Raw genomic sequence first — 23,724 nt, 5'->3', positions numbered from 1 at the left:
AAGGTACATACTATTTTTGAATGGGGTATTCCCCCTCGATTAGGTGATTGATCACTTCCGCAGTCGAACAGAGCATAAACCAACAACCCAACCCGACACGCCAGTCGATACATCTAGGCAGCGAAATTACTAGCGCTATACTATAAGATCGGGGCCCGTGGATTAGGGTTCTTACGTGGTAACTTACCGGACTGGGCCAGATGATTGCATGATGCCCTGTCTGTCTACCCTAGTTCTCTCTAGTAAAGCACTAACTGAGTAGACGGCAAGTTAGGGCTTGGGGGCGACCGAGCGGACTACTTCAGCGGGAGGGCGGGGGAAGGAGGAAGAGGACACGTGGAGGTTTTCTGCGGTCGGCCGGGCGGGCGAGCGGGCAGTCGGGTGTCTCGAGTCGTGTTGGTAATACGCTTACGCCCTGCTGACTACTAGGTACCTTATGTTCATGTTCCAGAAGGAATGAGGAAGGGTGATGGGGTTGAAGGGTGTTTTGGGGGTATGTACATACTGTAGGGGATTGTTGATGGTTGGAATAGGGCTTAGCCTTTACCTTGGGTGCTTGTAGCTGGATGGGATGGTCGATCGTAATCTGGCGATGCATGTGTGGAATTATGGGTTTCGCTTCTTATGATTATTAGGATGGGGTATTCCCTAGGTCTATTCTACTGAGACTGGACTTCTCTGTTGTTTTATTGGGCTCAGATTGGTGATAAATATAGAGAGATGTTGTGTACATATATATTTGGTGAGGGAGGGTTGTATACTCTGTCTCGTGCACCAACCGAGCCACTTCGAGCCGGATACGTACTTAATTCGACGATTGGTGTTAGTTTCTGAGTCACGGAAACCGATAATACACAGTGAAGCAGATCCATAACTACAACAAATGTACGAAAACAGGTTGCTCAGATGAATCTACTGGGTTCACCAGGACCAGGAAGCTGAAAGAAAGGGGGGTCCGGGGGTTCTCCCCCGGGACGGTATATTCTAGGACTTAGGACTGAGGTTGTTAGGAAGCTGAAGAAAAGGGGGGTCTGGGGGTTCTCCCCCGCAAAGTCTTACTCTAATAATATTGAGATCAAATTGCTTAAATGACTCTCCTGTGGGGGACATGTTACAACAGGCACAACAGGCACAACATAATCATTAGTCAACTCCAGTAACAAAAACACCTAGTGATCCTGCTTGGCAAGATCCTCCTTGGCCGACGAAGGCGGCATCCCAAACAACCGCTCAAAAAAGTTCGTCGTCGCCTCCAGCCCGCCCGGCGCCAGATTCTCCACCTTCTCCCCGTCGGCCTTCACAACCTCGAACCCAGGGAACGTGGGCAGCGCGTCGCGGATCTGCCGCGCGTACATAGGCATTCCGGCCGGGTAGGACACCAACTCGAAAGGCTTGCCGGGAATGGAGCCACCCATGTAGGTGGAGTGGACGGTGGGGAAGAAGCTGGCGTTCTGGAAGGCGCGGATCTGCAGCTTCCAGGCGTGGGCGGCCTCGCGCGAGGGGTTGATGGAGCGGATGGCCTGGCGCTCCATCTGCTTGATGGCGTCGACGATCCAGCGGCCCTGCACCTCGATGGTCGTCACGGCCTGGCTGAACAGCGTCGGCGCGTGCGTGCCGTACAGGTGGAACAGGTTGGGGTACCCGGACACCGTCAGCCCCAGGTAGGTCTCGGCGGCCTGCGACCAGTCCTCCTGCAGGGTCGTGCCGTGGATGCTGCGCACGCCCAGGTTGATCATGCTGCCGGTGGTGGTGTCGAACCCGGTCGCCAGACACACGACGTCCACCTCGTGCACGGTGCCGTCCTGCATCTTGATGCCGTTCTCGGTGAACCCGACGATCGGGTTGCTCTTGGCGTCGACCAGCTCGACCGTGTCGCGGTTGAACTGCTCGTAGAAGTCCGTCTCCAGCGAGGAGCGCTTGCCGCCGAAGAAGTAAGGGGGCTCGACGGGCGCCAGCAGATCTTTGACGCGCTCATCGTTCAGGCGCGCCCGCGTCTTCTTGGCCCAGAAGTCGTACAGGTACCGGTTGGCGACCGGGTTGAGCATCGTGTCCTTGTAGTTGGCGGTGGAGAAGTCGAAGCCGCCGGTCTGGTAGCGCTGCTCGTAGAAGGCCTCGCGCTCGGCCTCGGAGTCCTCGAGGGCGCTGCGCTCACTGAAGTCCACCAGCGCGCCCGTGAAGGTCTTCTCACGCAGGTCGAACAGCTGCGGGTAGATGGGCTTGAGCTGGTTCTGCTCGTCCGCGGTGAGCTCCTTGCGGCGCATGGGGATGGAGTAGTTGGGCGAGCGCAGGAAGACCTTCAGGTGACCGGCTTGCGGGCCCCAGGCCTGCGTGACCTGCACGCCCGAGGCGCCCGTGCCGATAATGGCGGCGCGCTTGCCGCGCACGTCGACCTCGTGCTCCGGCCAGAAGGAGGTGTGATGGATAGGGCCCTTGAAGTTCTCGATTCCCTCCCACTCCGGGATGTAGCGCTTGGATGAGACGCCCGCCGCGGCGATGAAGTACTTGGCGTACGCGGTGCGGCCGTCTTGGGTCTTCACGACCCAGCGGCTCTGGCTGGTGTCGAACTGGGCGTCGACGACGACGCTGCCGAAGGCGACATCCTTCTTGATGTCGAGGACCTTGTCGACGTGGTCGAAGTAGGCCCGCAGCTCTTTGTAGTCGGGGTAGTTGGTGGACCAAGTCCAGTCCTTGTAGGTCTCGGGGATGGAGAATTGATATAGTGGCACCTGCGAGTCGACTCGCGCTCCGGGGTAGCAGTTGAACCGCCACGTGCCGCCCAGGTCGGAGCCTGCCTCGTAGACGACGGTTTTGAGGCCCTGTTTGCGCAGCTCGTGCAGCATGTAGATGCCGCTGAACCCGGCGCCTACGATAAGGACGTCTACCTGGAGGTTGTCCTCGTAGATGCCCGTGGAGCCATGGGGGTGGGAGAATTCTTTGAGCTCGCGATGCATGATGCTTAGGATTGTGGGAGAGATGTGGGTTGTGTGAGGTTGAGTCTCATGGCGATGTGATTGTAATATAGTTGATGCGTGGTGAGGTCCGATTCGGCGAGTAGATCTGTCATGCCGCAGTTTGCTTTCAGAATGGATGGTGTTTGGTGTTGTTGGTGTGTGTTGGTTTTGCCGTTGGTGGTTGGCCGGCGAGTATACTATCTCTCCGAGGTCCGGGTGGTGAATATCGCCGACGGCGCCGATACAGATCGCCCCCGGTGGGAACCTCAAACCCACTCAGAAGAGAACAGTGGGCAATCGACTGCATTAGATGTGTGCCTCGTGGGACGAGGCTTTGTGTATTCACTCTGAGTGTGCTGCCGCAGGCTGTCTCTGTTAGCTGGTTTACCTGCCACAATCCTTAGTTATGCAATATTGAAATTGATTAGTTCATCAACTGGCTAATCCAAGACCAACCCTAATATACCTTATACCTACAACAAACACGTTCCGGGGGAGAGCCCCCGGACCCCCCTTTCTTTCAGCTTCCCAGTAACACTCAACCTTAAGCATTCTAGAATAAACACGTTCCGGGGGAGAACCCCCGGACCCCCCTTTTCTTTCAGCTTCCCAGTAACACTTAATTCTAAGTCCTACAACAAACACGTCCCAACAACACTCAATCAAGCATATTCGCATTAACTAATTCAAACCAAAAGCAACACCCTAGCCCTCTCACAACTAAACCTAAACCCAAGAACAACAAGGAACCATCTACTTCCTCCCCAACCGAACATAAACAAACCAACACTCAACCGGCTCATTCCGATGCCCCTCCAAAAACCTCCCCCTAGTCCGCTCCACCCACTCCGCCAACAACCCATCGAGCACCGTCTGATCCGTAACGCCCATCCCCTCGCGCACCGCCTTGACAAAATACCCCGCCACAACAGCCATCAGCCAATCCACCACCGTCCGTGCATACCACTCCGCATGCTCCTCCTCCTTACCCGGCGCAGCCTCTCTCCTGGCCTCCAATTCCTGCAGTGCAGGATGCACGACCTTCCGCTCAAACACCTCCTCCACCTCCCACGCCGCCACCACCTCCCCCTCCGCCAGCGTGCGCCGCACATCCGCAATGGTGCGGTTATAAGCCGGCACCTCAAACACATTCGCCACCGCCGGACTCAGCACCCCCGCCTGCAGCATATCGATCATCGCCGAGCGACACGCGTCCACCGGCCCCGCATAATTGGTAATCTCCTCCCCGTTAGGGCCCAGCTCCTGCCCCACAAAGCTGAGCACCAGCCCCCCGCCAGGGACAATCTCTTCCGCGCGATGGGACAGGAAAGAGAGGAGGTCGGCGTGCGCCTGCGCGCGGAACTCGGCTTGCCGGACCTCGTGGGTCGGGATGGGGCCTTCGGGAGGCACCGGGGTGACGCGGTCGAGGTGGTGCAGGGCCGCGAGGGAGAAGGCCACGTCCACGCTCCCCTTCGGAGAAACGCGGGAGTAGAAGGAGGCGGGGAGGAGGGAGGTGAAGATTGCATTGCTAACGGGCCAGGTCATGGTGGTGAGATTGGTGGCGAGGGTGGAGAAGTCGTTGGTGGGGCGGTCGTTGAATTGCAGGTGAATTTCGCGGGAGGGGGCCGGGGCGCGGGATTTGAGGACTGTGGTTATGGGGGTGTGGCTACAGTATCTTTTGTTAGTTTCGGGGAAGGGGGCAAGCATGGAGGAATCCAGGGAAGGCGCACGAGTTGTTGCCGTGGGCGGAGCCGAATTCGAGGATTGCGAAGGGGCGCGAGTTTTCCTGCTCCTCTTGCTGCTTGGCTTTGGATGCTGCTGCTGCGGCGGCGAGTAGAGGCAGGGCGTTGAGCATGGCGGAGTGCTGCAGGGCCGAGTTGGAGCTGTAGAAGCCGTTGCCGTGCATGGGCACGTCGTTGGCGCTGACTTTGGCGGGGGACATGTTGATCGCCTGGATTTACTTGATGGGTCTTTGTTGGGTTGTTTGAGTTTGCAGGGTACTGGTTAGGGTCGTGATGGTATATATACTAGCAGCATGCAGTCGTCGGCGAGTTACGGCCGGCGAGATTCGGTGGGTTGCTACCGATACAGATGCATTCAATCCATGTCGATGACAGTAGGCAAGTTTGGGCTTCTCGCTGGTGCGTACAGTTCTGTGGACAAGGATTGATTTCAGCTGGGAAGTTGTAAGAAAGGGGGGTCCGGGGGTTCTCCCCCGGCACGGTATGTTCTAGGACTTAGGGCTAAGGTCCTTAGGAAGCCAAAATAAATTCACGATATCCTGAACTATGTACAGCATCGGAACTACAGCTACCTCCTCCCCACGGTCATGAGATATCTGTGCCCACGCATCTGCTGCGCAATCCGAAACACGGTCGACTCATCCTGGCCCGACACATACTCGAATTGAAAGCGCCGGAGCAGCGACACCAGCGAGAGATGCATCTCCTGCGCGGCGAAGTGTTTCCCGATGCAGACGCGACTGCCCGCCGAGAACGGGTAGTAGGGGAGGCTGTTGGCCTCACCCTTAGCGTAGACGTCCAGCCAGCGCTCGGGGAGGAACTCGGTCGCGTTCGGCCACAGAGTCTCGTCCAGATGCACCTCCTGCGTCGTGGGGAAGACCGTCGTGCCCTTAGGGATGTCATACCCTAGCAGAGTCTCGTCCTTGCGCGACTCGCGCGGACTCCCCGTCGCCTGACCGGGTACCAAGCGCATGGTCTCGTCGATGCACGCCTGCAGGTAGACCATGCCGGACATGCTGTAGTCGCAGTCCGTGGGACGCGGGTCGTTGCGGGGATACCAGCGGTCGATCTCTTCATAGAGAGTGGCAAGCTTACTCGGGTGGCGCAGGAGGTGGATGAGGGTGAACAGCTCTGCGTTGGCGGTGGTCTCGCTGCCGGCGATGAGCAGCACGACGCTCTCGTCCTGGATGTCGGAGACCCGGAACGGCGAGGTGGGGCTCTCGTCCGCCGCTTCAATCATTTTTTGGAGCAGGTCCTCGCGGGGCGGGCCCTGGCGGCTGGCGATCTGCGCGCGGCGCTTCGCAACGATCTCGTTGGTGAACCAGCTGACGTAGGGATCGCGGTTCGGGATGAAGGGGATCTTGGTGAGCCACGGCATGAACTGCAGGATGCCCGACAGTTTGAGCGCCTGCTTCAGCCGGTCCGGCAGCGGATGCGAGCCGTTCTTGACCAGGTCGAAGGTCTGCCCGAACGTCGTCACGCCAATGATGTCCGCCGCCAGCGACTGGATCATATGCTGCATGTCCACGGCGGTGGCTCCGTTTGCACACTGTTTGTCGAGCTCGTCCATCAGCACGGAAATGCAGTTGCGCATCAGTGGCTGCATGCTGCGGATGTAACGCAAGCCGAACATGCTCGAGACGAGCCGTTTGCGCTGGCTGTAGGCCTTCTTGTCGGTGAAGGCTAGGAGGGTTGGCCGCTGCGGGTCCTGCCGGAAGTTGCCGTACACGGCTTCCGATTTGGCCCAGTCCTCTGTGTGGACGATGCGTTTGATCTCGCGGGCGTCGGAGATGGAGATCATGGTTGGGGAGAGGGTGACGATGGGGCCGTACTTCTTGTGTAGGTCGACGGTGAAGATATGGCTGGTTTGTTAGACCCATGTGACGAGCTTGAGGAGGAGGGGATTACCTTTCACCCTTGGCGATTGCGATTTTGAGAGGCAAGGAAGTGAGTTTGTGGAGCCATGAGCCGGGAATGCGTGACACCGGGGAGAAGAGTCGCTGCAGGTACTGAAATAGCTTGGGGATGATGTAGCCGACGAGGAGGAGCGTCCAGACGAGGTTCGTGCCGGAGAGGTAGGGCTTGAGGAGCCCGGTGATATCGTGAATTTCCGCCATGGTGGCTGTCTTTCTTGGAGTGGGCGGTGGTCCTGCTGGACGCTGGCTATTTATCTAGTAGAACAAGTGAACTATGTAGTGACTGCCGGCGATGGCTAAAAGTCGCCGATCCGCCAGCTGGGTTCAGCCCAATGCTAATACCAGTGGCATGACTGGTTATGAAGGCCCAGTAAGACTACTGAACCCTTGTTCCTATTGAAGTAATACTCAACCCTAAGTCCTACACGTACACGAAGACTTCCCGGGGGAGAACCCCCGGACCCCCGTTTCTTTCAACTTCCTGGTAACACTCAATCCCAATATATACCAAGACTATCATAATTTACCCCCAATGATCCTCGATGCCACTATTTGTACACATGCACCGATTTGACCTGACAGAACCCCAGCAGCCCCTCCAGCCCATACTCCACCCCCACCCCGCTCTGCTTGTGGCCGCCAAAGGGCACGTAGGCATTTGGCTTGGGCGGCCCGTTCACAAACACATTCCCGACGTCCAACTGGGCTGACACTCTCTCCGCCAACTCTGCGTCCGCCGTCCAGACAATCGCGCTCAACCCGGTGGTGCTCTCGTTCGCGATGCGCACCACTTCATCCGCGGTATCGAAGGGCTTGCAAGAGACGATAGGCCCTGCAATCCACAACAGTCAGTGCAAACCCACCAGTCAATCACCAGAAAACCCACCAAAAACCTCCTCTTGCAAAACCCCCGCCTCATCCGGGGGATTATCCAGCACGACCGGCCGAACAAACAGCCCCTCGCTCCCCTTCTTCTCCTCCCCGCCCGCCACAAACCTCAACCCTAATTCCTGACACTCCCGCAGCACCGCCTGCACCTTCTCAAACTGCATCTCATTCTGCACCGGCCCCACATCCCCCGCCATTTTCTCCGTCACATTCCCCAAAACCCTCACAAACTCCCCATAAACAGACGAATGCACATACAGCCGCCGTGCATTAATACAAACCTGCCCCGCATTAAACCACAACCCGCCCGCAATCTTCGTGGCCGTCGCTTCAACATCCACATCCGGGAAAACAATCCCGATGTTATTCCCGCCGCTGCGTGCGTCAGCCCACCATCCATCGTTGCTTATTTCAGGAGGGGAGGGCATACGTCTCCAAGGTAAACCGCTTCATGGTCTCGGCGCAGCCGCGCATGATCTTCTGGCCGGTGGCCGTGGACCCTGTGAAGGAGATCTTCTGGATGCGCGGGTGGTGGACGAGGAGTGGGCCGAGGGTGTCGTCGCCGCTTAAGGCTTGGAGGGTTCCCGGGGGGAAGATGCGTTGGGCCAGCTGGATGAGTTTTAGGGTTGTGTAGGGGGTGAATGGGCTTTTTTCTTTTGGTTAGTTTGGTACAAGTAGCGATAGGGGTAAGGGGAAGGGAAAGGGGGACGGACGAGGGTTTGACGATGATGGTGTTGCCTGTTGCTATTGCGGGAGCGATTTTGCCCATTGCTAGGGGTAAAATGTTTAGAAAGTGGTTGGAGAAGTGGGTGATGGATGCGGTAAATACCTAGGCTGATGGGGACTGGGGCCGTTAGTTTGTTGAGTGGTGGATCAGAGGACAGAGCACGTACAGTTCCACGGACAAATGGCGGCGACCACGCCCAGGGGCTCGTACTTGGTTATCGCGACGAGCTCGTCGTCTTCGTGCTTCGTCTCGGGGAGGGTGTACTTGGCTGGACACGCGTTAGCTTGGTGTTCACTTGGGTTTTGCTGGGCACGCACCAGGATACCGCAACCACTCCGCCGCCCAGTATACCTCGATCGCTGCCGTTTGTCTCTGTCTTCGTCAAAATCTGCACATTGCAAGTAAACACACACCGCAGAAAAAAGGCATAGCATACACTCCGCCCCGTCTCCGCCATCAACAGCTTCACAAACTCCTCTGCATGCTGGAGATAGAGGTCAGCGAACTCCCCCAGCAGCCGCGTGCGCTCGGTGTAGGGCACCGCCGCCCAGCCGGGGAAGGCCGCTGCGGCGGCAGCGACCGCGTCGTCGACGTCCTGGGCGGTCGCGACCGGGACGTCCCACAGTTTGGCGCGGGTGAGCGGCGAGACGCCCGCGTGGACGGTGGCGGCGGAGCGCGGCTGGCCGGCGATGATGTTGTGGAAGGTGGTGAAGTCGAGTGACATGGTGTTTGTTTGTACGGAGGGCCTAAGTGTTCGAGCAAGCTTGTGTGTTGTTTGAGTTTCTTGTTCTGTTCTTCTATCGATATGTGTGCAAGTGGTCGCTGCATACTTGGGTGTCGGCGAGTTTCGGTGAGTTCGGCGGCTCTCTCAGCCTTAAGTCCTGGAATGAACACGTTCCGGGGGAGAACCCCCGGACCCCCCTTTCTTTCAGCTTCCTGGCAACACTCAACCCTAAGTCTTAAACAAGGGTTACTGAGAAGCTGAAAAAAAGGGGGTTCGGGGGTTCTCCCCCGGGACGTCTTACTCTAGGTACACATCAAATTCGCACTACCGGCTAGATACCAAGTGCAAACCAATCGTTTGAAGACAGGTCGCCACAGCTATCTGGCAAGAGTAGACGTAGTAGCTCTTTATCGCTGAACGCCGCTATCTGGCCAGAGCGTCTTGACAAGATCTGGCGGTTGTACAACAGAGACAGTCTACCTCGCCTCCTCTACCCTTCCCCCCCTCCCCATCTCGACCCCCTCACCCACAATCCGCGTCTTGGACTCCCCCTGCCCCTCGACCTGCATCCCATACTCGGTATTCAACTCCTCCCGCAACCGATACGCCTTGACCAAAAAGCACAGCAGAAACCCCACCCCGCAGAACGCAATGCTGACCTGCCACACCTCCCGTAGACTAACCACGTACAGCCGCCGAATCGCCCGCATCACCGCGGGTCTGGACTTGAACGAGCTCACAAACGCCTTCGTAGCCCGCTCATACGCCCCTCCATTCACCAGCAGCCCCCTAACCGTAGGATCATCGATTGTCTGCGATGCGAGCGCATTCGCTTTCGTATTGAACACCGCCGCGGGGATCGCGGTGCCCCAGATGGCGCCGAAGTTGCGCATGAAGATCCAGGTGGCTGTGCCCGTGGCAACGTCGCTTTCCGGGAGACTTGCGAGGATCGGGGGTAAGCCCGTCGTGAAGACGATGCCGGTGCCGACACCGAACAGGATCTGGTAGCCTGTCCATTCGCCGGTGGTGGTGGATTGATCCAGCAGCGTGAAAAGCCCGCAGGCGATGGTCATCAAGGCGAAGCCGATGTACTGGAAACTCCGGTAGCGGCCGGTCTTGGTCATCAGGATGCCGGCGACGATGCCGGCGGGGGCGGTCGTGGTGGCGACCGGGAAGAGCATGACGGCGGAGCGAGTCGGGGTGGCGTTGAGCACGGCCTGGAAGTAGATGGGCAGGAAGTAGCATACCCAGAACAGGAGCAGGCTGTAGATAAAGGCCATCACGAACAGGGTGGCGGCGGTGCGGTTGCGGAAGAGGCGCAGTGGCATCGTCGGTTCGGGCGGCAGGGCCTCGTAGGCGATGAACCCGAGCAGTCCCAAGAACCCGAGAATGAGGGGCACGATCGTCCGCCATGAGGACCACGGGTGCGTGGTGCCCGCCCAGGTGAGCGACAGGAGGATGGCGGTCACGCCCAGGGTGAGCAGCGTGATGCCGCCCCAGTCGATGGTGCGCAGACGGCGCAGGATGCTCGTGTCGGAGCGGGGATTGCGGACTCGGAGCAGGGTGACGATCAGGAAGAGCGAGCTGCCCGCTATCGGGAGGTTGATGTAGAAGATCCACCGCCACGACACGTTCTGCGTGAACCCTCCACCCATGATGGGCCCGACCACGGCGGCGAGCGTCCAGGCGGCGCCTAGGATCCCCGCGTAGACGCCCCGTTCGCGCAGCGAGACCATGTCGCACACGAGCACCTCCGAGAGGGTGGTGATGCTGCCGCCACCGAGGCCCTGGATGGTGCGGCCCGCGAGCAGCATCCCCGTGTCGCGGGCGGCGCCAGAGATGGCGCTCCCGACGGCGAAGATGAGCAGTGCGAGGGTGGTCATGCTGCGGCGACCGAAGATGTTGGACAGCTGACCCACGATCGCCGACGAGACGGTCGAGGACAGGAGGTAGGTGTTGATGATCCAGATGTAGAGCTCCTCGGAGCCCAGGTCGGCGGTGATGGTAGGCAGGGCGGTCGAGATGATCGAAGTGTCGAGGGCAGCCACGAAGGTCGCGATCCCGATGGCCAGGAAGATGAGCCAGAAGCGCAGGCCCTTCTTGGGAGGAGCATTCTGCTGTTCTGGAACACCGTGCTCACCGTGGTCAGCCATTTTGCATTTGGGAGCGGGAAGGAGGGGGGCCAGTGTCCTGTGATTAGGGTCTATATAATATGACTGAGGGGTTGAATCTCGCCGAAAGGATTTATTCCCTGCTGTTACACTGCAGATCATATAAGCTACACAATGCTCAATCCTATTGTACACCTGGAATGAACACGTTCCGGGGAGAACCCCCGGACCCCCCTTCTTTTCAACTTCCCAGTAACACCTTTGACTTAGTTGGTTTGGTGCGAACCACTAAACAGAAGCCTCCTTCCTCACCGCAACCAAACTAGGCTCCCCAAACACCTCCCTCACCCTCTCCGCCCCAACCACCCGAAGATACCACCGCACCACCCGGGGAAAGCGCCCTCTCATCTCCTCATCGATATAATGCATAAACGCCCAAAACAGCGCCGACGCGAGCGTCAAATCCACCAAGGACAACTCCCCCTCCGTCGCAAGAAACTCCTTCTCACCCACCGCAAGATGCCGCTCCACCACCGCCAACGCCTCCTCCAACCCTTTCGCCCCCTCGCCATCGACCCCCGCATCGTACTCCCGCATCCCCACGCGCCACAGCACCACCGCCATCATGTTCCGAAACACCTCGTTCTCCGCGAAACAGATCCACTGGCGCACGGCCGCCTGCTCGGCGACATTGCGGCCCAGCAGCGCCGGCGCCGCGGGCCCGGAGGCCGCCACGTACTGCGCGATCGCGTCGGATTCGACCAGCGTCACCTCGCCGTCGGAAGATTCAAAGGCAGGGACCTTGCCAGTTGGGAATTTTTGGAGAAACTCGGGGGATTTGTTGGCGGTGCCGAAGGCGAAGGGTTGGGGGATGTCGAGGGTGAGGTTGTTTAGTGCGGCCGCGGCTTGGATCTGGGATTTGTCAGGAATGAGGAGGGGGGGGGTTAGAGGGTAAGGGATAAGGGGACTAAGAGTTCACCTTCAAGATCCGCGCGTTGGGCATGTATGTGTAAAGACGGCCGATGGGTGCCATTGTTGTGTTGTATAGCTGTATGGTGGTTGAAAATTTGGAGTGGGCGCAATTGGCGGCGACGCGGCGGGATTATATACCTCCCTGTTGACACTCGCTACCTCCGAACGACGTGAGATTACTGAGGGAACTTAAAGACTGCAATAAATATCAAAGCCCTTGTGGTAATTAGAGCTAAATTGAACGGCGTTATCCGATACAAGACTAAACAGTAGAACTTCGTGATCTGGGATATAGAGACTGAAAGCTCCGAGGGGCAATCGGCTACTTTCCACCACAAATTCATAAACGCACCGAACCACTATCTAGACAATAGTCCCCCGCTTGATCTCGAACTGCTCATCCAACCACACAAACATCTTCTGGTGGAACACCGCCCAGGCCCCAATCTTGGCCTGCAGCCCACCCCCCTCGACCCCCTTCCCGATCCACAACCGCTTCTTCTGTAGTGGGACATGCCCCAGCGCCTCAAAGATCGGCTCCGTATTCTGCTTTGGCGTAAAGTAGAATGTATCCGCCGCCCCTGTCACAAACGTACTGCACTTGACCTTCTGCAAATACCCCCGGGCGTGGTACTGCTGCATGCAGCGCATCACCTCCGCCGGCGACTCCACCCCATACACCCACATGCTGTGGCCGAACTCCCAGCGCAGCTGGAAACTCCACCCCGCCAGTTTATTGACGACCCAGTTGAAGAACCCGTCGCTGAGCCGTCTGCTCAGCCACCCGTTAATGAACCAGCCGGGCATGCGACTGCGCGTCACATCGAAGAGATCGTAGCACGCATCGCACGAGACACACGCCCGCACGCGCGGGTCCGCCGCCGCCCGCAGAGCGAAGTACCCGCCCAGCGAGGCGCCGACCACTGCCACCCTCTCCAGGTCAATCGGATAGTCCTTGGCAAGCTGGCTCTCCACCACATCCAGCACTTTGGTCGTCACATGCTCCCAGTCCGGGCGCAGCCGCAGCCCGTCCCGGCGGAGGCAGATCCCCTGGCCCGGTCCCTCGAACGTGAGCACTGCGTACCCGCGCGGAAGTGCAGCCGCAGGCCCGAAGAAGTACAGTTCCTCCTGCGTCGAGTCGAACCCGCCCGTCATGATGAGGAGCGGGAGCTTGTCTTCGCTCTGGCCTTGGCCTGTTTGCGCGGCACCTGACCGGGGGAGATACAATCTGCCTGGCAGCCGTGCAGCCCCCTTCTCCTCCTCGTAAGGAATTTCCACCCGCACCACGGTGCACGTATCCAGCAGATCCACCCCCTTGTCGAACACGGCGACACTATTCTCCATCGCTGCCAGCAAGCGCGGGTCGTCCGGGCGGGTGTGCAGGAAGAACTCGCTGGCGCGGAAGTAGTTGCTGGCGCGCAGGTAGGCCCCCGAAGCGGCGACCGTGTCCCCGGAGACGAGCGCCTCGTCGCCCAGCCCCCGCGCCTGCTGCGCTTGCGCCGTCCACGCCCGGTACCATGCCTCGGCGTCCCCGTCGGGCACTTGCGGTAGCACTGCCAGGCACTCGCCTGTCTCGGCCCCGCCGGCGGGCGCGCTGGCCAGCACTCGGAGGAACTCGAAGTGGAAGAAATCGGATGGGTAGAATTTGAACATTGTTGTAGCTGTGTGAAGAGAATGATGCTACAAGGGGTGTGAAGTTGAGATGGGGGGTTAAGAGGCAGGCAAGGCTGGCCGAGGGTTCGGCTGGTCGGCGCCAACAAAGTCGCCGACCGAGAGGGAGGGAAATTCTTCTAGGTATACTTCATAAGATGTTTTGTCTTTAGTCTGTGGGAAAGGCAGAACCAGACTTATTGTACTATATCTATACTATAGACGCAATTCCCCCTTCAACTTTTGTCTTTCCTTTTTCAACAATCAGACACACACTCGCACACACCATGACGATTCCCCAACCCACCACCACCACCGGCACCCCCGAGCCCATCGCCATTGTAGGCATGGGCTGCCGCTTCCCGGGCGGGGCCAACACCCCCAGCAAACTATGGGATCTTCTATGCGCCAAGCGCGACGTGCAGCGCCGCATCCCGACGGACCGGTTCCACGTCGACGCCTTCTACGACCGGGACGGCGAGCGCGCCGGCTGCCTCAACGTGCGAGAGGCCTACACGCTGGACGAGGACATCCGGCAATTCGACGCGGCGTTCTTCAAGACCAACGCGCTCGAGGCCGAGGCCATGGACCCGCAGCAGCGCCTGCTGCTGGAGACGGTGTACGAGGCGCTGGAATCGGCGGGCGGGGTGATGGAAGACCTGCATGGCTCCGACACCGCCGTGTATGTGGGCGTGATGACGGGCGACTACCACGAGCTGCTGCTGCGCGACCCCGAGGACATGCCCAAGTACATGGCCACCGGCACGGCGCGGAGCATCCTGTCGAACCGCATCTCGTACTTTTTCGACTGGACGGGCCCCTCGATGACCATCGACACCGCCTGCTCGTCCAGTCTGGTCGCCGTGCACGAGGCCGTCCAGGCCCTACGCCAGGGCCGCTCCACCCTCGCCTGCGCCGCCGGCGCCAACCTCATCCTCGGCCCCGAGATGATGATCTCCGAGTCCAAGCTGCACATGCTCTCACCCACCGGCCGCAGTCGCATGTGGGACGCCGGGGCCGACGGCTACGCCCGCGGCGAGGGCTTTGCCGCCGTCATGCTCAAGACGCTGAGCCAGGCGGTCGCGGACGGCGATTATGTCTATGGGGTCATCCGCGAGACTGGGGTCAACTCCGATGGACGTGAGCTTTCCTTCTTTCCCTCGTCCTAACTTTCTTCTCTTTTTTTGTAAGGGTTGTTCGGGGGTAAGGCTTGCCGGGGGAGAACCCCCGGGAAGCCCTATCCCCGGACTTTCGAATGCAGTTTAGTGGGAAGCTTTACTCCAGACGGCTAATGGATGAGTACAGGAACGAACGGAATCACCCTCCCCGGAGCAGACTCACAGACGGCATTAATTCGACAGACGTATGCACGCGCTGGGCTGGACATCGACTCCCAGCGGTGTCAGTACTTCGAGGCCCACGGGACTGGTACCGCTGCGGGAGACCCCATCGAGGCGCGTGCGATCTACAATGCATTCTTTGCCTCGTCCAGCGAGCAGGCAGAAACGCCGCTGTACGTCGGGTCGGTGAAGACGGCGGTCGGACATCTCGAGGGCACAGCCGGACTGGCGGGACTGGTCAAGGCCGTCGAAGCCGTGCGGCGTGGGGTGATTCCCCCGAATATGCTGTTCGAGTCGCTGAACCCGGAAATCCAGCCGTTTTACCACCGACTCGCGGTTCCGACAGACACGATCCCATGGCCGGAGGTGCGGGAGGGAGAGCCGCGTCGCGCGAGTGTGAACTCTTTCGGTGTGTTTTTTCGTGTGTGCTACAGGATAAAACGTGCTAATGTAACCAGGCTTCGGCGGAACCAACGCGCACGCTATCATCGAGTCGTACGACAACCCACATCGACGGCCATCATCTGCCACATCCTCCCTCTACACACCCCTAGTCCTGTCCGCCAACTCGGAAAGCTCACTGCGCGGCCAAGTCGAAGCCTTGCACGCGTTCCTCTCCACCACCGACACCCCCGTCCAACACATCCTCCACACTCTCCAGACCCGGCGCTCACAACATCCCGTGCGCGCCACCTTCTCCGCCCCCGACCGCGACACCCTCAGCACAGCCCTCTCCAAAGCCGTCGCCAGTGACTCCACACTCGGGACCCGCGTCGACAAGAGACCTGCGAAGCCACGGATCCTGGCCGTCTTCACGGGCCAAGGTGCGCAATGGCCGACCATGGGCCGGGAAATTCTGCGGGCCTCCCCACTCGCCCAACGAACCCTCTCCACCCTGCAATCCGCCCTAGACACGCTCCCCGACGGCCCCGACTGGTTGCTGTCCACCGAAATTCTCGCCGACAAAGACACCTCGCGTCTCGCCTCGGCCAGCGTGGCGCAGCCTCTCTGCACGGCCGTGCAGATCCTGGTCGTGGACCTCCTCCGTCTGGCCGGGATCACACCCAGCGTCGTCGTGGGCCACTCCAGCGGCGAGATCGCCGCCGCGTACGCCGCGGGCATGATCTCGGCGGCTGAGGCGATCCGCATCGCGTACTACCGCGGGGTGCACGCCTCGCTGGCGCGCGGGCAGAACGGCCAACGCGGTGGGATGATGGCGGTGGGGATGTCGTACGACGAGGCGACGGAATTCTGCGAGGAGAATTTTGCCGAACGGATCGAGGTGGCGGCCAGTAATGCACCCAGTAGCGTGACGTTATCCGGGGATGAGGATGCGATTGCAGAGGCGAAGGCGATCCTCGACGAGCGGGGCGTGTTCGCGCGACCGCTGCGGGTTGATACGGCGTACCACTCCGCGCACATGATCCCGTGCTCCGAACCCTACCTCGACTCCCTGGCTGCGTGTGAGATCGCCCCCCAGGAGGCGAGGGAGGGGTGTGTGTGGGTATCCAGTGTGCACGGCGCGCGGATGGAGGGATACCGCGTGGACACGCTGACCGGGGAATACTGGAACGATAACATGGTCAGTCCGGTGATGTTCTCCACGGCTGTGGAGATGGCGCTCAGCGAGGAGGCAGCGTGCGATGTGGCGATCGAGATCGGCGCACATCCCGCCCTCAAGGGACCCTTCACCCAGACCGCCAAGCAGGTGGCAGCAGCAGCATCCAGTGCGACACCGCTCCCCTACAGCGGGACCCTGAGTCGGGGACAGCATGACATCGAGGCGCTCAGCGAGACGCTGGGGTACCTGTGGCTGCATCTCGGGGCGAAGGCGGTCGCCTTCCCTGCCTACACCTCGGCCTTTACCGACGCACTCCCGCAGTGGGTGCCCGACCTGCCGCGGTACAGCTGGGACCACCGCCAGTCTTTCTGGCGCGAGTCCACCAAATCCGCCAACTTCCGGTCGCGGCTCCCGCGGCACCCGCTACTGGGGGTGCGGTCGACTGAGGATCTCGACCAGGAGATGCGGTGGGCGATCACCCTGCGCACGCAGGAGCTGCCCTGGCTGGAGGGCCACAAGGTCGAGGGGCAGGTCATCTACCCCGCGGCCGCGTATCTGGTGATGGCGATGGAGGCCGCCCACAACCTGGTGGGCGAGGGACTGAGCGTGCAGATGCTGGAGCTGTTCGACGTGGAGATCGCCAACGCCATCCCGCTGCCGGAGGACGGCAAGGGGGTGGAGGTGCAGTTCACCCTCGTCCCGTCCCCAGGGAACGCAAAGTCCGAGACCAAGACGGCGCAGTGGGCGTGCTACGCCCGCACCGCGGGGACCGGCAAGTCTTCGTGGCGCAGCAACGCGCGCGGCACTGTGCGTGTCGTCCTGGGGCCTGCCGCCGACGAAGACTTGCCCCCGCGCAACCCGCCGACCGGGGTTTTCCACGAGGTGAAGACGGAGCGGTTCTACGAGGCCCTCACAGCCATCGGGTTACACTACACCGGTCCCTTCCGGGGACTGGACAGCGTGCACCGCCGGTCCGGGACGGCCATGGCGACGGCAACCCAGATCCCGGCCGCGGAGCTGGGCGTCCCCATCCACCCCGCCGTTCTGGACGCAGCCTTCCAGACGCTGTTCGCAGCCTACTGCTGGCCCGAGGACGGGAGCCTGCGCGCGCCGTTCGTGCCAACGGGCCTGCAGAGTCTGCGCATTGTCAACCGCGACCTCGTGCAGGCCAGCGCACAGCTCACCGTCGACGCAGCCATCACGCACTCCTCGGGGACGACCATCATCGCGGACCTGGACCTGTACAGCCCCGCCGCCGCGGGCCTCATCCAGCTCCAAGGCCTACGGTGTTCCAGCCTGACGCCCCCCGGCCCAAGAGACTACAAAGAGCTGTACACGCAGACCGCGTGGGAGGTAGATCTCTCCAGCGGCCTCGCCGCACTCTCTTCCGTCTCCGACTCCGACTCCCCGTCCAATCTAGCCCTAGTCGACCTCAGCGAACGCCTGGCCTACTACTACCTCCGCCACCTCAACACCACCATCCCGCGCTCGGCGGTCCCGCAAATGGAATGGCACCACCAGCGCATTTTCGAGTGGATCGACCACCTCTTCCCCCTCGTCACCAGCGGCAAGCACCCAACCATCCGTCCCGAATGGAGCACCGACACCAAACCCCACCTCCTCGCCCTGGCATCCCAATACCCTGACTCCGTCGACCTCCAACTCATCCGCGCCGTCGGCGAGCACCTCCCCGCCGTCGTCCGCGGCGAAGCCTGGATGCTCGAGCACATGGTCGCCAACGACACGCTGGACCGGTTCTACAAGTTCGGACTCGGGTTCGCCCGGGCGAACGGGTATATGGGCCGGGTGGCGGGGCAGATCGCGCACCGCTACCCTAGATCCCGGATTTTAGAGATCGGAGCAGGAACGGGCGGCGCGACCAAAGGGATACTCGAGGCCCTTGATGGCAGGTTTGAGAGGTATACCTTTACGGATATCTCGACGGGGTTTTTCGAGGCTGCTGCTACGCAGTTTGAGCGGTGGGCGGGGAAGATGAGCTACAGGGCGTTGGATGTGGAGAAGGAGTTAAGTAGCCAGGGGTGGGATGGGGAGGAGGCTGGGTTCGATGTCATTGTGGCGTCGAATGTGTTACATGCTACTAAGTCGCTGCGCAAGACGATGGAGAATGTGAGACGGCTGTTGAAGCCGGGCGGGTTTCTGTTGCTGTTGGAGGTGACGAGTGAGATTGTTAGGGTCAAGTTGATGATGGCGGGGTTGCCGGGGTGGTGGCTGGGGGGCGAGGATGGACGGCGGTATGGGCCTACGATTACGGTAGAGCAGTGGGATACTCTTCTCAAGGAGACGGGGTTCGCCGGGGTCGATCATGTCGTGAATGATTTTGTGGATGAGAGCAAGTATATGACCTCGGTTATGGTGACGCAGGCCGTTGATGCAGATGTGCGGTTGCTGCGCGAGCCGCTGAGCGCGGGCTGGACGCTGCCGCCGGTAACGGTTGTTGGTGGCCAGAAGGGGCTGGCGGGGCGGGTGGTCGAGGCCCTCGGGAGTGCGGGGAGTGTTCAGCTGGTCGAGAATCTGGAAGGGTTGTTTGTTCAGCCTGATATCTCGGTTACCTCGTTGGTGATTCTGGAGGACTTCGATCACCCTGTGCTGGAGGACTTTACCCCATGCAAGTTGGAGGCGCTGCAACGCGCCCTCCCCGAGTGCAGGCAGCTGCTCTGGGTGTCCGGCCAGTGCCGCGAGAAGAACCCCTACGGCAATATGGCCATCGGGCTGTGTCGTGCGATCGCGGCTGAGCAGCCGCACATCCAGTTCCAGCACCTCGACATTGAAGACGCGGTCGATGCAGGGGCCGCGAAGGCTGTGACGGAGGCGCTGGTGCGGTTGGTGTTTGCCTCGCAGACGCGTCTGGCGACCAAGAACGTCCTGTGGACCTGCGAGCCGGAGCTGGTGCGCGAGAATGGCCAGTGGCTCGTCCCGCGGATCGTTCCCGATAAGCGGCTGAATGACCAGCTGAATGCGCGGAAGATGGTCGTGCAGGGCATGGCTACGTCTGAGGAGAAGCTCGAGCTGGTGAAGCAGGCGGAGCGGTATGTGCTGTCGCCTGCGCTGCCGTCTGTTGTTGAGAAGGATGGTGCGGTGGAGGTCAAGGTAACGCACGCGCTGGTGAATGCGGTGCAGCTGGATCAAGGCTCGGTTTGCGTGGTGTCTGGAAACTTGTTGAGTAAGCCTGATGTCCAGGTTATTGCATGCACCAACTCGGTGCGTTCGGTGGTCACTGTGTCAGAGGAGATGGTGTTTCCGGCTGAAAACGCCAGCCCGCCGCTGCTCCAGACAGTTGCCTTCGGGCTTGTCGCCGATGAGTGGCTGCATGGCTTGTCATCGTCGGATGTACTGGTTCTCCACCAGGCTGATGAGCAACTGGGTCGTGTGTTGAGGAGCAAGGCTGCAGAAGCCGGTGTGAAGGTGGTTGATGTGCGCACGCATGCCTATGCCTCCGAGCGCAGCATTCGCGCACAGATCCCGCCCTCGACCAAGCTACTCGTCGACTTCGCTCAGTCTTCTGTGCAGTGGGAGCGCATCCTCCCGGCGCAGTGTAAGATTCGGAGCTATGGCGATGCCATCGCTCCTGGAACCAGCATCGCCGACACCGCCAACTTGAACACCTCCCAGCTGCAGAGGGCCATCTCCTGGGCGCAGCAGCAGCAACCCGCCGACACAGCCCTCGAGACAATCCCGGCTGCAGAGCTGGCCACCACACCTACTCCTTCCTACCACGCTATCCTCTCTTTCTCCCCCTCCACAACCATCCCCACCATCACGCGCCCCGTCAATCCAGCCCTCCTCTTCCGTCCCGACAGAACTTACCTGTTGGTGGGCTGCACCGGCGGCCTCGGCCAATCGCTATGTCGATGGATGGTCCTCAACGGCGCGCGCCACCTAGCCCTAACCACCCGGAACCGCACGCGCATCTCGACCACCTGGCTGGCCGACCTCGCCCAACTAGGCGCCAATGTACAGCTCTTCGAAGCCGACGTCGCCGACATGGCCTCTCTCACCGCCATCCACCAGACCATAACCACCGGCATGCCCCCCATCGCCGGAATCGCCAACGCCGCCATGGTCCTATCCGACCGCTCGTTCGGCGAACTCAAGCACACCGACTTCACCACCGTCTTCGGCCCCAAGGTCCTAGGCACGAAGAACCTCGACACGCTATTCCACTCCCAAAAGCTAGACTTCTTCATCATGTTCTCCTCGCTGGCCAGCATCGTCGGAAACCGGGGCCAGAGCAACTACGTCGCGGCCAACCTGTTCATGTCGACCGTCGCGGCGCAGCGGCGGGCCCGCGGGCTCGCGGCGTCGGTGTTCCACATCGGGATGGTCCTGGGGGTCGGGTACGTCAGCACCACGGGAGTTTATGAAACGACGCTCCGACAGTACAAGTACATGCCGATCGCCGAACCCGAGTTCTGGGATATGTTCGCGCAGGCAATCGTCATCGGCCACCCCACCCTTGCCGGGGGCCATGCGCCGGAGATGATCACGGGGTTGCATAGACACAGTCTCCGCGAGGAGGTGGCTAAGGCGTTCTGGGCGGAGAATCCGCGGTTTAGTCTGCATACCCTTGTCGAGGAAAGTCAGACGGTGGTAGTCGATGCAGCGTCGGCCAAGCAGGTCCCGTTGGCGGAGGCGGTCGCGGAGGCCGAGACGTTGGAGGAGGTGGACGGCGTCATCCAAGAGGCGTTTGTCGTGAAGATGGAGCGGATGCTGCAGGCGGCGAAAGGGTCAATCGAGCGCGGTCAGCCACTGATCAATTTAGGCGTGGACTCGTTGATTGCTGTGGAGATTCGGTCGTGGTTCTTGAAGGAGTTGGAGGTGGACATGCCGGTGCTCAAGCTGGTGGGCGGCATGTCCGTCGGGGAGTTGTGTCGGGAGGCGGCGAGTGAGGTGCTCAAGAGTTTGCCTATTAAAGTGTGAGGGCGTGGTTTGTGTATGGAGCATTTTGCGTTATAGTACATACTCTTTAATTGAAGGTCTGGAGAAAACGTCCTCTCAAAAGTATTGTATGGAAGGTTGAGTAGACTATAGGCAGCAAGAGTACTTGGCAGTTATTTCCTAGGTACTAGACGTTGGTAAATTTAGCAACATGATATCTTTGAAATTGTATCCATTATTTCCACCAGAAGGACGGAGGTCCCACCCCTGGTCTTATCGGGGCTTTTCCCTACGTACAGAGCATAGACAGTTTAGAATAAGCCATCTAATCTCTTCCGTGTCAAAGTATGTTAAGAATCCATCTCGCGGGAAGGAGGGAGTCATGGAGGTCTCCCTTAGTGACACTGGTAGATCCTCTTGGGTCACAATTGGATATTAGGTGCACTGTCTGTTTAGGACGTGGATTGGGTGGATTCTGACCATCTAGGGCTATCTGAGAAACTAGCTAGGGCTGTAGAAGGATATAGTGACTACTCTGCAGAAACAGTTTCTGCGTGCAGAAGGATAAATAACATAATGAAACGTATGGATAGACTTGAATCATTCCACCGCTTAGGTAGTACTTAGTATACCCCAGTTTCTTACAAAGACGTGTGACTCGATTAGTATTAATACTAGAGCTATAATCATATACTTCTAGGCTCTTACTCAACACGCCCACCATCTTGCAACGGATGAAGCAGCTTTATATCGCTCTTGCAGGAGATACGCAGCCGCAATCTCAGGTCGATCTCACACAGCGATCCTATCAGCAAAAAAATATCTTACTAACAGAGCTTCCATCCTCGGCCACTATCACGCCAGACCATGATTCCCACCTAACGCAAAAAGAGGCGACCCCACGCCATCCCCACGCCTCCAGAGCACATCACAAGAGAACATCTCATCCCAAACCACCCCGCGACCCTCACGGCCCATCTAAACTCAAACCCCCAGCTATACAGAATCTGTAAAGCAATACCTCTCTCTCGCTCCTCACCAAATTCACCCACTAAACCAAATCAAACCACCGAACGGTAATTCAATCTGACATAGCAGACCATATGGAAAGGGGATACGATCTGTGTTGTTAGAATGTTTCGTCAAACGTCCCAGGCCACTTTTTCTTGCCACAAAAACAAACCATTGAGACCCGACACAGCTGTCAGTTTCCCTTTGAGAATAATTTCTTATCTCGTTTGTTCATATTCCCCGCAACCTCCGCGTATCTCTTGGCTTGATGATCCATGTTAGCTAAGCATGAAGCCAAGAGCAGTTGTATATACTCACCTTTTGGGTGCGGGGTTTTGTGTGTTGCGGGGCAGGCCTGGCCTGTTGGCTTTATGCGCCAACGCTCGTATATGTTGAGAGTCTAGATCAAGGCATACTTGATCGAGGTTGTAAGTCTGGTTGGACCGCGAAAATTGGGGCAGCTAGGGGCGGAACGCTTCTGATACTGGTTTCCGGAAGGATGGGTATGGTGGGAGTCACCTCTAGTTGCTTGAGAGGAGGAAGAGTTGTTCTTGGAGATGGAAGGGCATTATATAGTGTGAGGAGGAGCTTTTTTGAGGGGCTTTCTTTGTTTGTGTAATGGTGATCATCCGTTGTTGGCTTTGTTTTGACAGCATTGTTAGGGGTCTGAACAAAGGTAAAGATTGTTACAAAAGACTTGGAAGGAAATGTTCTAGATAGAAGAAAAGAGCTCAAAGAATTGGGTGAGAATGTCCTATTGTATGGGCAAAAGGCTTCGCAAATTGATTTTCTGAAGATATTCCTGGCTCCGTATGGATCACAGAGCAGGTTAGATTTCTTCTAATGTGCATGGGATGCCGGTAACCGTCCTGGACTCTAGAAGAGTAAGGGGCATCAGACACCTGTGCCTGAGGATATTATTATCTACGCTATGGGCGTCTTATGGGCATTCGGGTCTCGCCACCCATTTGCGCCGGTTATTGCTTACTGAGTGAAACATTATCATTAGCCAAAGCGAAGTAACTGAAGAGGCAAGGGATGGACAATACCAGGATATGAGTCGCAGCTGAAAGAAGAAAACATTTCATAACAGACGTACTAGCCTAAAACACGAAAAGCACGGAGCTAACAGTCTTGTTCTTCTAGGAAAGAAGATGCAGACCTTCGCTGCTCGTTCAATAATCGGCGATGGCTACCAAACCCGAATCGCTATGAGGGCATCCGAAGCAGGAGAA

General features: G+C 59.0%; 7 protein-coding genes across 7 annotated transcripts; 1 reads left to right on the top strand and 6 right to left on the bottom strand.

The window, feature by feature from the left end:
* Positions 1-1,018: 1,018 nt before the first annotated feature.
* On the bottom strand, positions 1,019-2,985 carry ASPACDRAFT_122285 (flavin-containing monooxygenase). Its single transcript, XM_020196521.1, has one exon. It carries the CDS (start codon positions 2,949-2,951, stop codon positions 1,170-1,172), a length of 1,782 nt encoding a protein of 593 aa, XP_020054832.1. The 5' UTR covers positions 2,952-2,985; the 3' UTR covers positions 1,019-1,169.
* Positions 2,986-3,553: 568 nt separating this feature from the next.
* ASPACDRAFT_122283 (uncharacterized protein) lies at positions 3,554-5,109 on the bottom strand. The gene is made up of 2 exons (XM_020196520.1): positions 4,682-5,109; positions 3,554-4,617 (listed from the first exon to the last, which is right to left on the bottom strand). The coding sequence occupies exons 1-2, from the start codon at positions 4,891-4,893 to the stop codon at positions 3,705-3,707; spliced, it is 1,125 nt and encodes a 374-aa protein (XP_020054831.1). The 5' UTR covers positions 4,894-5,109; the 3' UTR covers positions 3,554-3,704.
* Positions 5,110-5,261: 152 nt separating this feature from the next.
* On the bottom strand, positions 5,262-6,810 carry ASPACDRAFT_45003 (uncharacterized protein; the record flags this gene model as incomplete). Its single annotated transcript, XM_020201528.1, has 2 exons — positions 5,262-6,555; positions 6,602-6,810. 2 exons carry the CDS (start codon positions 6,808-6,810, stop codon positions 5,262-5,264), a joined length of 1,503 nt encoding a protein of 500 aa, XP_020054830.1.
* Positions 6,811-7,070: 260 nt separating this feature from the next.
* On the bottom strand, positions 7,071-8,984 carry ASPACDRAFT_1903457 (uncharacterized protein). The gene is made up of 8 exons (XM_020198792.1): positions 8,661-8,984; positions 8,542-8,596; positions 8,391-8,492; positions 8,327-8,341; positions 8,211-8,268; positions 7,928-8,143; positions 7,496-7,872; positions 7,071-7,441 (listed from the first exon to the last, which is right to left on the bottom strand). The coding sequence occupies exons 1-8, from the start codon at positions 8,946-8,948 to the stop codon at positions 7,158-7,160; spliced, it is 1,395 nt and encodes a 464-aa protein (XP_020054829.1). The 5' UTR covers positions 8,949-8,984; the 3' UTR covers positions 7,071-7,157.
* A 250-nt stretch (positions 8,985-9,234) lies between these two features.
* On the bottom strand, positions 9,235-11,101 carry ASPACDRAFT_1881869 (MDR family MFS transporter; the record flags this gene model as incomplete). Its single annotated transcript, XM_020198265.1, has 2 exons — positions 9,235-9,325; positions 9,512-11,101. The coding sequence occupies 2 exons, from the start codon at positions 11,099-11,101 to the stop codon at positions 9,251-9,253; spliced, it is 1,665 nt and encodes a 554-aa protein (XP_020054828.1). The 3' UTR covers positions 9,235-9,250.
* Positions 11,102-11,347: 246 nt separating this feature from the next.
* On the bottom strand, positions 11,348-13,684 carry ASPACDRAFT_61993 (uncharacterized protein; the record flags this gene model as incomplete). Its single annotated transcript, XM_020203737.1, has 3 exons — positions 11,348-11,971; positions 12,039-12,107; positions 12,401-13,684. 3 exons carry the CDS (start codon positions 13,682-13,684, stop codon positions 11,348-11,350), a joined length of 1,977 nt encoding a protein of 658 aa, XP_020054827.1.
* A 311-nt stretch (positions 13,685-13,995) lies between these two features.
* On the top strand, positions 13,996-21,496 carry ASPACDRAFT_48 (uncharacterized protein; the record flags this gene model as incomplete). Its single annotated transcript, XM_020202047.1, has 3 exons — positions 13,996-14,821; positions 14,987-15,430; positions 15,480-21,496. Coding segments are annotated over 3 exons (7,287 nt in total), but the record flags the coding sequence as incomplete, so codon positions are not given.
* Between the last annotated feature and the right edge of the window lie 2,228 nt (positions 21,497-23,724).

Source organism: Aspergillus aculeatus, assembly GCF_001890905.1.
Source record: "Aspergillus aculeatus ATCC 16872 unplaced genomic scaffold ASPACscaffold_11, whole genome shotgun sequence".
NCBI lineage: Eukaryota > Fungi > Ascomycota > Eurotiomycetes > Eurotiales > Aspergillaceae > Aspergillus > Aspergillus aculeatus.
The sequence above is the reverse complement of the archived record's forward strand: the minus strand, read 5'-3'. Positions and strand labels throughout refer to the sequence as shown.